The sequence below is a fragment of the Schistocerca piceifrons genome, chromosome X (genome assembly GCF_021461385.2).
Source record: "Schistocerca piceifrons isolate TAMUIC-IGC-003096 chromosome X, iqSchPice1.1, whole genome shotgun sequence".
NCBI classification, from domain to species: Eukaryota; Metazoa; Arthropoda; class Insecta; order Orthoptera; family Acrididae; genus Schistocerca; species Schistocerca piceifrons.
Window position 1 is genome coordinate 332,236,451 of NC_060149.1, and position 12,255 is coordinate 332,248,705.

The following is a 12,255-nucleotide window of genomic DNA, read 5'->3' on the forward strand; positions in this document are numbered from 1 at the left end:
GGGGGGGCCAATTTTGTCCGTCATTGAAGCGACCTGGAAACCTGAGTGAAATGATCCGCATGTTGAAATGCTCATGTAAACACTCCAACACAGTGTTTGCAGTATGTGGCCTTGCTCCATCTTACATGAACCACTGCATGTTGAAGGACAAGGCAGTAGCAAGAAGCTGTGGAATGAAGCTATTGCAAAGCATGCTCAAATAATGCTCGCTGTTCACAGTTTCTTCAAAGAAAAATGGTCCAGTAAGTCCGTGACTGGAAATTGCTGCCCATGCTGTAATCCTTGGAGCATAATGTTGTCATTCATGAAGCACTTGTGGGTTTTCAGTAGCCTAAAAGAGTACATTTTGTTTGTTAACCACTAACATCTAAATGAAAATGCGCCTCGTCTGAAAACCAAACATTGTTGAGAGTTTCTTCCCTATCCTCCACCCACTGAGCAAACAGTAGTCTCTACTGCTTGTGTTCTTCAGTGAGCTTCTGTGCACAGGTTATCTTGTATGGGTACATATGGAGGCCACTTTTAAGAATGCGTTGAACGGAGCATCTGGGTATTCCCAGTTGCACTGCTGCCTTTCTATATGATTTCCCGGGACTTCTCTGTACGGCAACTCATACCACTTCAATGTTCTCCGGTGAACAAACAGGCTTAGGCCGAGGTCGCTTCACTTCCAATACTGTTCCTTCCTGTACAAATTTATTGTACAACCTGTGGATTGTCTTCTTGCAAGGGACCTATCGTGTGTTAAACTGTTGTCGAAAACGCCTCTGAGTCACAACAAGGCTTTCCGTTTCATGAAAAAGTAACACAATTGCCGATCGTTGCTGTGTTGTCAGTCTTCCATTGTCAGCCATTGCTGCTTACTAGTCTCCTAGCAGCAGTATCGTGAAATACACGTCATTTCGTAACTAATTTGTTTTTCCAAGCTCTGCTGGTACTGCTGTAGAGATCCCAGCAGGATATCTAATGTGCATCGTAAATTGTGAAAGAAACAATTGGTAACACATTTCTTGTGCCACCCTGTATGTAACTTGATGTAGCTCTTACATATTACATAGCATAAATCAAGAGATCGCACTGACAGGAAACTTTTCATTGAATTTAATTGACGAAATTTAAAAGGCTGAACAGACTTTCATGGAACATAGCTAAGAACCATCCTTACAACACCAGTTTCCAATTTTCTTTTTTTTTCTTTTTTTCTTTTATTTTTTATTTTGTTTTTTTTTTTAATATACATACACACTTTAAACTTATAAGACTTCTCTTATTGCATCGGGGGTTAAAAAGATGCTAATGTGTTTACATGAGGTGATAAAAACTGACGATGACTTAGGTACATAGACTCCATTCGGCTCAAGGAAATTGATGTGAAGGCTTAGTGACTGAAATTTAAATGTATTTGGCGTATGTAAATATTTCCATAGCCTGTCCAGCAGCAAGGATGGAGCAGCAGTTACCTACGTGTCAGCATACACCTCCTAGGTTAAATTTACATTTCCTTTGTCTGGAAATTTGATTTCTAAATTGCTCTGAAAGACTGTAGAGACGTCTTGTTTGCTAAGTATTTGGATACTTCGAGAAACCTCGATATTAGAAGAAAACAGGATCCCACCACTGTATCGGCCAAGATCAGCTCTATCTACTCTTCGCATTGTTCTTTCTTAATAAACTTGCTATCAGTGCTCAGTATTAAATTACACCTTTCATTGGCAAACAAGGAATTCACTACACCATTCTGGTGGTTTTTTCCCCCTTCCTCCTGACTGAATGGTTTAAGGGATTCCACAGAAATTGTCAATTAGAACAGATGGGATAATATGATGTTTTTGCTAACATCTAGATTTACTTGGATAGTACAGCCAAGCAATTTTTGAAATCAGTGAGGACAAGCTCAGTAGTTAGGAGAAATTTCATATGAAAATTAAAATTCTGGTGACATCCAGCAGAGTGTCTGTTTTGTGACAAAATAATTGAAAGCATAAAAGCCCAACGCCAAGGGCAAACTACACAGTGTGTTTTGACAGTGGTAAATCTGAATATGATAGAACTCATTACATTTTCATAACTAAGAAAAGATGTAGGCAGAAAGAATGTGTCAGTGTGTCAAGCACTCTTCGTAAAAGATGTCATTACAACAGATGACTTTTCATCCATAATTAGGCTGAGGTAAGATGGGAAGTATGAGTTTCTGTTGGCTGTGGGTGTTGATCCCAGGCTGCATGGGATTGCAGTGATTATCCAAGCAGTGTTGCATTCATTTTTAGCACAAATTTTGACTACAGACCAAGTCGTCCTTAAAGAATTCATTTTGTTACCTCTAATTTATCTTGCAAATGTTAACAAGCTTCTCAGCAAACACTATCAATTCAGACACCGCAAAGAACATCTGATACTTGGAGAATGGAGGAAGACATGCAGGTATGTTTTCACTGTGGACAACCTGCAAACCCTAGTGTTGAGAAGAGAATAGAATTAGACATGTATTTTACCACAAGATGTTATCAATTATGGCAATTCCACCCATACCAGTTGAATACTGGCAATCTGCGTGATGATGCGCTGTTGCTGTACAGCACAGCCATTTTGTATCATGTACAAATATTTCAGCTGTTAACTCCAAAAAAATCTTGAAAACTAAACAAGGCAATTATGTACAGAGGTGAAACTGCCATATATGTTAATGCTTCATGAGAGTTGCCTAAATGGTGATGTGTCATGTTGACATTATCATCGAACGCCATTCTGTCAAAGCCCTAGAAGACTTGGGGACTCTATTTTTCACAAACCAGATTCTGTATTTGCCATATGAAGGTGGCTAAGCTATGTCCAGCCAGCTAGATCCGGCATCTTGATGATGATTACCAATGACCAAACACTGCCATTCAAATTTTCCTTTCTGTCAGAATGCAGCCCCAGTGCTATCCTTGGCTGATGTACTTTATAGGCATCACAGCTGAGTGGTGCTCCAGACTAAGGAAATAACTGCAACATTTTTATGTAACCGAGATTTTGTTCACCATCAGAAACATCAAATGTTGATAAAGTTATTTCCACTCATTAGTACAAATGCTCAGTTAAACAGTAAGGCTCAAGGAAATTGTAAGGAAGGTATTCAAGCCACAGAATGAGCGCTACATGCCAATGACAGTAATTACCACTACAAGTGATCAAGGAGAACTTAGAGTTGTCAACTGCTGTGAAGTATGTTTCCACGATGTAATTTCATGCTAACAAATGGGAGACCTAGACAAACCAGGCTTATCATCGTAACACCTGATATTTTGTACAAATTCAAACGTACACCATTTGGTCTATTCTCTAATAATCATTGAATGCATGCAGTGTCCACCGAAGGCAGCACCGGAACAATACCCAGATATAAAATGAATATGAAGTTTTTTGTAACACAGATAGAGTGTCTCATCTGATGGGAGGTAGTTGGAAACATAGTAATTGAAAACAAGTCACTTACTGAATATTGAAAGAACAATAATAATATCTCATGACCTGAACATGTCACAGTAAATGTTCCAAAATTCAATGTCTGTACACTAAGTATACCACAATGAATATCTGGAAGGGATGTGCAAAAGGTTGAGTTTGACATACAGCTGATGAAAAACAAAGACAAATTTTATGAAGTCCAATTGCTAAGTTGGACTGCTACAGAGACAATGGTGGTATGTAACTGATGACTTGTTTATCCTTGCCTTGTGGGTCAAGGCAATACTGATGAGCATTATCGAAACTATTTCATAAGTACCAAAGTGACTTGTGTTGATCAGAGTCAGACTAAACCTGGGGATCCTGAACTGGGGACTGGTAAGTGCTGCCATTGCTCTGTCACCTTAAGCTGTGGGCATGCTTCAGTGACCACTCTACGGTGCAATGATGGAATGTAGTGTGTCACAGGGAATGGGGATCTTGGCTTGACTACCTGGATCACAATAACAGTAAAAATCTCTATAAAAAAAACCCTCAGTCTCAAGGTGTGCTGTGCACTTAAGAGGTGCATGGCTGTTTAGGTGGAACAGTCATTAGCAGGCAACCTCTGAGGGACAGCCACACCTCAGTTGTATAAGGCTTACCTAGGCACACGGAGCTTTGTCTGGGTAGGCTCTTTTTTCCTTAGCTGCTCATGGGACCAAGATGGACCCTCCAAAATTTTCTCGGCTGCCTCCCAGCAGAATGGGTGGGCCACTGGTTGGTATCAACACCCAGTGTAACAAGAGGACTTATGTAGCCAGTCCTCCAGACTCCGAAATTTTTCAGAGTTCTAGTGTATAAAGTGACAGAACAAATGCTGCTAGTCAGAATTTGTTTTTAATAGTTAAATGTTAAAAGGGTAACTTTGAGAAAGTTTCACTGTTCTACATTCAAGAAATTTTAGAGGGCATTGCTGGAATTTTAAAATCTGTCAAACGGTTGTGTAATGGGACACTGCTGGTTGAAACTTATAGTTCTCAACAAGCTACGACCCTTCAGTAAGCCAGATGCCTTGGGGAATATGCCACCAAATCAGAGCTACACAACACATTTAACTACAGCGAAAGTGTTGTGTCATGCAGAGATGTTATAGATATTCCCAAAGGAGAATTGAAAGATGAGTGGGCTCCAGAAGGTATTGTTGATCTGCAAAGTGTTGTGAAAAGGGTGGATGGGGATCTGGTGAAATAAAACTCCGTGATCCTTACCTTCAATAGCATGAAACTCCCAGAGCATATCGAGACAGCTTTTCTTCACTTAAGTGCCCTGTGCTTGTGTTTACAAGAAACACATTTTAAAGCCTCTGAAGCCCCTGTGCTATAGGACTATACTCTCCTCCACAAGGATGACCTAACTGGGGGAAAAGCCCAGAGGGTTTGCTACGTTTGATAGTAATGCACATCGCTCCTCCACTCTCTCCTGACCAAAGCTACTAGGAAAACCACTGTAGTCTTACACTTACTTACGATAGTCTGCAGTAGTTTTACAACTGTACTCTTGATGTAACTGATGAGGCATTATGGAATTCCAAAATTGACTGTTCTGCAACTTCATGTACCATGATAAATGCACCAACACTTCATCAGGAAAAATGAGCATTTTTAGATTTAATCTCTCCATCATGTGCAGAATGCTATAGCCAGTTGCTGCACTGACATCAAGCAAAGGATCTGAAATGGTTGAACAGTTAATTGATGCACTACTGTTACTTTGTAAGGTTTCAGTTTGAGTTTGTCCACAACTGTATGAACAGATGCTTAGTAACAAACTAGTCTGAAATGCTTCTTTCTAAGGCCACTCAGAACTCATTTATCCTTAGTTAAAAATGATATGCCACCTACCACACTGTTCAGGCAACAGGCTGGAGCATCATTTGGTGATTTAAATCCGTCTCCGGAGGTATTGCTTCCCTCAAAATGCTGGAAAGGGTGTTTGCTTTGTATATGAGTCACCCTGTTTATCCAGAATTTATTTCACAATGTCTGTGTTTCTTGGGCTGTTTTGTGTTGGACGTGGCCCCATAGACTTTGAATATTCCACAGTGTATATGATCAACTTGATGCTGTCTAGTATACCATATTATATCATGATCTCATCTGTACAACTACTATATCCTGAGGAATTAATCTGTTTCCTGGAGGGTAAGTATCCAGTATGCACACAAATAATGGTACAGGAGCAATTTACAGAACAGAATGAAATTTCTCTTCCTAAGTGGCTTCCTTTTTGCATCAGAGCTCTGACTCATTGAAAATCCACTGCTTGACAACTGCTAAGGCACAAAGACATTGTTGGACAGGAATAATCACGATCAGTGATGGATGACATGAAACACAGTACACATAATAGAGCTAAAGTGGTATATTTATAACAAAAAAAAAATTGTGCAGGTTTCACCACATGGGAAAGTATAACAACAGACATAAATAATGTTCATATTCAATGCAGGTCATACTCCCAAAATAAAGGTTGATAATATCTGACTCTGAGTAAGGAATATGCTCTCCTGGGGGCACTAATGCACATTTTGCCATTATTATTCATGTTGGCTACCAAACAGTCGAGGAGTCCTTGACATATATTGTCCCACTTGTCTCTCAAGGTAGTTTTCAGTTCTTTCACAGTTCAGGGAGAGAGCGTTCATTAAGAAACACGTCTGTTAAGAGTATCTCAGGTCAGGCACGCTGCATAGGGTTTAGGTCTGGGGAGTATGCAGGCCATTCCACAGATTCAGTATCTTCATTTTTCAGTCTGTCTGACACCTCGCCTTCATCCATAAATAGAAAGTCTGGGCCAGCTGCATCCCTTAATGGACAGAAATGATCCAAAATAATCCCCCTGCAGTACCATTATACTGTAATGGGACCTTATGCAATGGTGTTCTGTCATTGTGCATAATGCATAATGCCTGCCCACACCATAACACCTAGACCATACCAGTGATGTTCATGTAATATTGTTGCCCCCCCCCCTCCACTCTCTCTCTCTCTCTCTCTCTCTCTCTCTCTCTCTCTCTCTCTCTCTCTCTCTTCCCCCCCCCCCCCCTCTCTCTCTCTCTCTCTCTCTCTCTCTCTCTCTCTCTCTCTCTCTCTCTCTCTCTCCCCCCCCCCTCCCCCCCTCTCCCCCCACAACAACTGGCAGCCAGAACCACTTGCCACAGTAAAACAGGATTTGTCACGGAATATCATTCTGGACCACTGTTGCTGACCCCAACGAACTTGCTCTCTACACCATGGAACTCTTTCTTGACAGTGGCATGGTCTTGGCAGACAGGCTTGTACCAATAATGGTTGCAAGACCTGCAGCAATCTGTGCAGGATTGAGATGTCTGTTCCTTTTCACCACTAGGGCTACGTATTAATCCTCTTGCGGTGTGGTGGTCCACTACAACCAGTGGGCATACTTTTGCGTAGCATTTCCACATTCAGCGACATTTTTTAATCACGAGATGACACTTTTGGACACACCCATTACTGTGGCCACAATAGTGACACTTTGAACAGCTTCAAGTTGTCCAGTTGCTCGACCACGATTGTAAGAAGTTGAGTGATTTCTTGCAGCTATCTTGCTGTACCACACAGAATGTCACGCTAATCAGTTCCACAACAACAACAACAACAACAACAACACACTGCATGATCTGTTGAATGGGTACAGAGCGTTCATGTACTGGCTTCACTGCAGTTTACATGTCCCGCCATCTACATTACCTTTTGCTATCATTGGTCAGTTGTTTTGTAGGAATTGGCAGGTGTTCTTTAGCAAGTGCCAATTGTTCCTCGGCAGTTGTCAAGCACTGTGTATGGTCAGAGACAAAATAAACCATGCAAGAAATGTGGTCTGTCGTGACCCTTGGCAAGTCAAACTAACCACATAAGAGGAAACGGTAGAAAATAAGATCTTTGAATGCAGATTATCAATGGAGCCCTTGGACAAGAAATTCTGTGGAAAGGGAATTGCATGCTGTGCACCTCTGAAAGCCAAAATATCTTGATAATAGTGAAATATCTTCATAATACTTTGAACTATTCGTTCTACTAGTTTCATGTTTTGTACAGCTTAAACAAATTATCTCAATAACACAAAAAAATGCCATAGGTGGAATTCAAATTGAGTCCAGTTGTCACAGGATTACTTTCCTGCCTACAGAGATTTCTTACTGCTGTTCTGCTCTTGCCTCTCCCTCACAACATGAACTTACATTTCATATGCCTGCAATCCTACAAATGCTGTGGCACAGTTTTTTTGCATTTTTAGAGGATGTGTTCCTAAGGTTTGGGTCAAGAAAGTGTTAACCCTTCGATTACACTCACAGTCACAGATGTTCTTTTATTAGCAGTATTGTACACCCTGCATAACATGACAGGTGCTTCAAATTTCATCTCCAGTCATTTCTTGTGCTGTGCTGTCAAGTGTACATGTTCACCCATATGGATCTAGATTTTTGCCTTTGTGGTTGTGATGAATAGGTGGTCTCTTCTGTGTTGATTGTATGTGCTCTAGAGCCTGTAATTCACTGCCTCTTTCTGAATGGGCTGCAAAGCTTTGCTTCTGATGCAGCGGGGGCACGTTTAGTAGATATCACTTGCTAATGACGTAGGAGGCAGATCAGTATAAAATGCTGTGCAGGGTTAGTCCTGACCACAGTCGACATACTTCAAATATTGTCCCCTCTGTAACATGTGAGGATAGTGAAAACCAATGCCACCAAATCCAACGAAAGTCATATGCAGCTTCTGCTTGCTGAAAACATGATTTATTGTACTTTACTTTGTGCCTCACATTTTATTACTGATCTGAAAGTGTATGGAAATGAATCATTGATAGTGGTAAAACTGAAAAAAAAAGAGAATGGAAGTATTTGAGATGTGGTGCTATAGAAGGATGTAGAAAATTAGGTGAACTGATAAAGTAAGAAATGAGGTGGTTCTCTGTAGGACTGGTGAGGAGAGGAACATGTGGAAAACATTACCAAGAAGAAAGAACAGGTTGATAGTGAAAGTGTTAAGACATCAAGGAATAACTTCACTGGTATTTGAGGGAGCTGTAGGGCCTAAAAACTGAAGGGGAAGGCAGAGATTGGGATATATCCAACAAATAATTGAGGATATTGGGTGCAAATGTCACTCCGAGGTGAGGTTGGCACGGGTGAGGAATTCATGGTGAGTCACATAAAACCAGTCCAAAAGGCTGATGACCAAAAAAAGTGGTCTGTTTTTATGTATATAATTGTATTTTGTTCCCAATTTTCCACAAATTTATCTGTGACAGTGATACTATTTCCGTCTTACAGTTTGTTGAAACACTGTCTGTATCACTTTATAGTGCTCTAGTAGACCCAATAACATTATTTGCCATGGAGAATAATTAAAAATTTAATATTGCAGTCCCTACACAAAATAACACTGTGTCGCTCAAAAAAACTATTATGTAGTCTTGTTAATATTGCTACCAACACCTCAGTTTCTTATATTTTCAGTTCCATTGTGCAATTTGTCAAAATACCTTAATGATTGCAATATTTGTAGAATACTGTTGTTTGTTTCACGAAGCTGATCTAGAATTGCTAACTGAAAATCTCTCTTATTTTAGGTAAAACTTGTCAACTACATCAGACATCAGATGTATGCCCTAATATGTATGAAGTGCCATAAACTCTTTCAAGATCGTGGAGATCTGTTAAACCATATGACCAAAGAAAGACATTTTATGCTTCCAAGGAAAGAAGTGTGGAACCAACCAGAGTGAGTATGCATTCTGAACACAGCTTGTCAATAAAATCTGCAGTTTGGTAAACTTTGCACCAAACTTTAACTAGCTCATAACACCATAGTGCCATAACGTGCTGATTCTTCTGTTAAACCCAACATAGCTTTACAGAGTGAAGGATTCATTCTGGAAACAATTCCCTAGGCTGTAGCTAATTCATTGATCTGCAGTGTTATTTATTCCAGGAGTGCTAGCCTCAGCAGTTATGCCCCCCCCCCCCCCCCTCTTCCCACCCCTCCCCCTGGGTCTCACAACTCTTTTGTAATCCTTTTCCATGCTGCATATTTATCCTCCTACTATTCTTTCTCCCCTCCCTTGGGGACCATGTCTTGCATACGGTCAGGAAATGAAAACTTGTGAAAGTATTGGAAGACTTAGGTGGATTTTATTTTTGTCTTTCTCTCCTTTCTTATTCTGACTTCTGTCCTCCTTCCAATTCAGCATTTGAGATCTCCTTCTTTGTCTTTCTTCCTCCCGGTGCATGCCTGAAGGCATGATGCTTAAAGGGTGTGGTAATGCATGACTCCCAGCACCCAGGTTGACAATTAGGGCTTGTGCTTACTCTCTGGTAAAGGCTAGGCCCAGGGTGTGATGATTGCCTGAGCTGTTACCTACCCAATAACCAATTGGTTGGCCTGTCTGGAATTCAAGAGGTGTGAACAGTCACCTAAGGCAGGTGTTCTCCCCTCTGTGGGGGCCCCCAGAAGGAAGAAGTGCATGATTGGAGATGTTGGCAATTGTGGGGGATTCACCTGCAATGATTACATCGGCTCCCTCTATGTGAACTTCATCTAATAAACAGAAATGGAGTTAGGCCAAAGAAACAAAGAATCTTCCAGTTGCAACTCGCTACCTCATGGTGTCACAAACGGAAGGTGGTCAGAACTTTCCTACGGTGAACCCATGCATCATTTGGAAAGGTGTGGATACAATTGCAGGCCCACTAAAATCCTGCACTTGCTTGTGTAATGGAACTTTGCTTCTAGAGACAAATAGTGCCTTTCAAGCCCAAAACTGCTTAAAGCTACACTCTCCATGGGTATCCTGTTCATGTATAGGCTCATCGAACACTGAATTCTTCAAGTGGTGTCACTCAGCTGCTTGATGAAATGACAGAGGGAGATAGACAATATTATGTCTCTGATCAAGGCATAACCACTATCCATTTTGTTATGAAGAGGGCTGATGCAGAATTTGTGCTCACCTGCATCCTTTGCTTAATGTCTGATTGAGTAAAGCTCCTATAAAAGATTAAGGCAGTCTATGAAGTTATCATTGCCAGACTGCACATACCAAACCCAATGTAGTGTTATAACAATACTTGCATGTTCTGGTAAAATGCAGACAAATGTGTAACCTGTGGTAAGGATGTTCATGAGGAAGATTGCCCAACTCCTCCTCTTCCCCACTGCATCAACTGCACTGGAAACTCTGCTGCTTCATCCTGTGAATGCCCTGCATACCTCAATGAGTGAGCTGTTCAGGAGATTTGAATGAAGGAAAAGGTATTTGCTCACAAAATTTTAGCTTTCTAAAAGCCTTGCATACCAGTATCCAGCAGTTACAATACCATTACTGCAGCATCATGACCCATGAAAGATACTGCCACACAGACCTGCAACCTCCTGTTCAGTGCTATGGTTGTGAAATCTTCTAGTGATAAAGGTGACGTCCTGACCTCTGCCCACTATAGTTGCTCAACACACCAAAAAACCTTCACTCACACTGGTGAACTTACTTGTGCACAACCAGAAGAATGAAAATTTAAAAGGGAATACTCCTGAGATGACTTATTGCCCACCTCAAGTCAGCAAACATCTGGGTCCAGATCTGACAAATGCAAAGGTTGTAAGAAGTCAAACAAAGAGAAATGTTCTTCCCCTTCTCTACATCGGAGGTCCTCTACTGCAGTTACTCCACACAACACCTATGTCCTGTCGACCTCCATTTCACCAGTGTGAATCACCACCTGATTCTCCACCCTGGAGTCAGCTGAGTGATGTTGGAGGTTACTGGTACCTCTGAAGAAATAATGGAACAGGATGCTCCAGCCTCAGAACCCTGTAGTAGTATGCAGCCGAAATCTGGCACTGGGCATCCACCAAAGTAATTGCCCCTTACAAGAGGAATCATCTTATCATCTAATATGGCTGTTCTCCAATGGAACATTCATGGCATCAGATCATATAAGGCAGACTTATTGTGATCACAATGCCCAGTTGTTTTGTGCCTCCAAGAAACGAAATTACATCCTCAAGACCACTTTGACCTCATACACTTCACTCCAGTACCTTTCGACGTTCCTTCTGAGGAAGGAACTCCAGCTCGTGAGGGAGTCATGATGTTCATTTGGGATGTCATCCATAGCCAAACCATTTCATTGAACACCCAGCCACAAGTGCTCTCTCTCTCTCTCTCTGTCTGTCTCTATTCCACACACACACACACACACACACACACACACACACACACTCACACACTCACTTTCTCGCACCTTCAGATAAATACTTGAGCAACCATTTCCCAGGCATAATTCATCTGCTAACTCATGTCCCATCTGTGTGCAAGACCAACTGACAGCTTTCTAAAGCTGACTGGAGGCTGTGCCCTCACTGGCAACCTTTGATGAACAGTGTTTCCACACCAGTGATGATCAGGTAAAGTACCTCTTTCCTACTGCAATGTGTCCCAGTCCCCTGGTGGACTAAGGAATGCTGTGATGCAGTTTGCTCATGGAGACATGCTCTCCATGTCTTTGAGGGCCATCCCGCAAAGGAGAACTGTATTCGTTATAAACAGCTGTGCACAAAATGTCATTGCATTATCAGAGTTAGCAAAAAAGCTAGTTGGATCTCTCTTACTAATTCTTTTAACCATTTTATTCCCTCTTTTGTTGTTTGGGGCAACATACACCAAATTTCTGTATACAAGTCACATCTCCCAGTTTCTGGTCTGACTGTAGTGAACAGTGCCATTGTGGATTCTATCAATATTTCT

General features: G+C 41.3%; 1 protein-coding gene across 2 annotated transcripts in view; it reads left to right on the forward strand.

Annotated features, from left to right (window-relative positions):
* Positions 1–12,255, forward strand: part of LOC124721807 (zinc finger protein 277) — a 134,656-nt gene that overhangs the window by 74,385 nt on the left and 48,016 nt on the right. For both annotated transcript variants that reach the window (XM_047246928.1, XM_047246927.1), the window contains exon 7: positions 9,082–9,233. In XM_047246928.1, the coding sequence (XP_047102884.1) occupies positions 9,082–9,233 (152 nt within the window). The remainder of the gene's footprint in view (positions 1–9,081; positions 9,234–12,255) is intronic.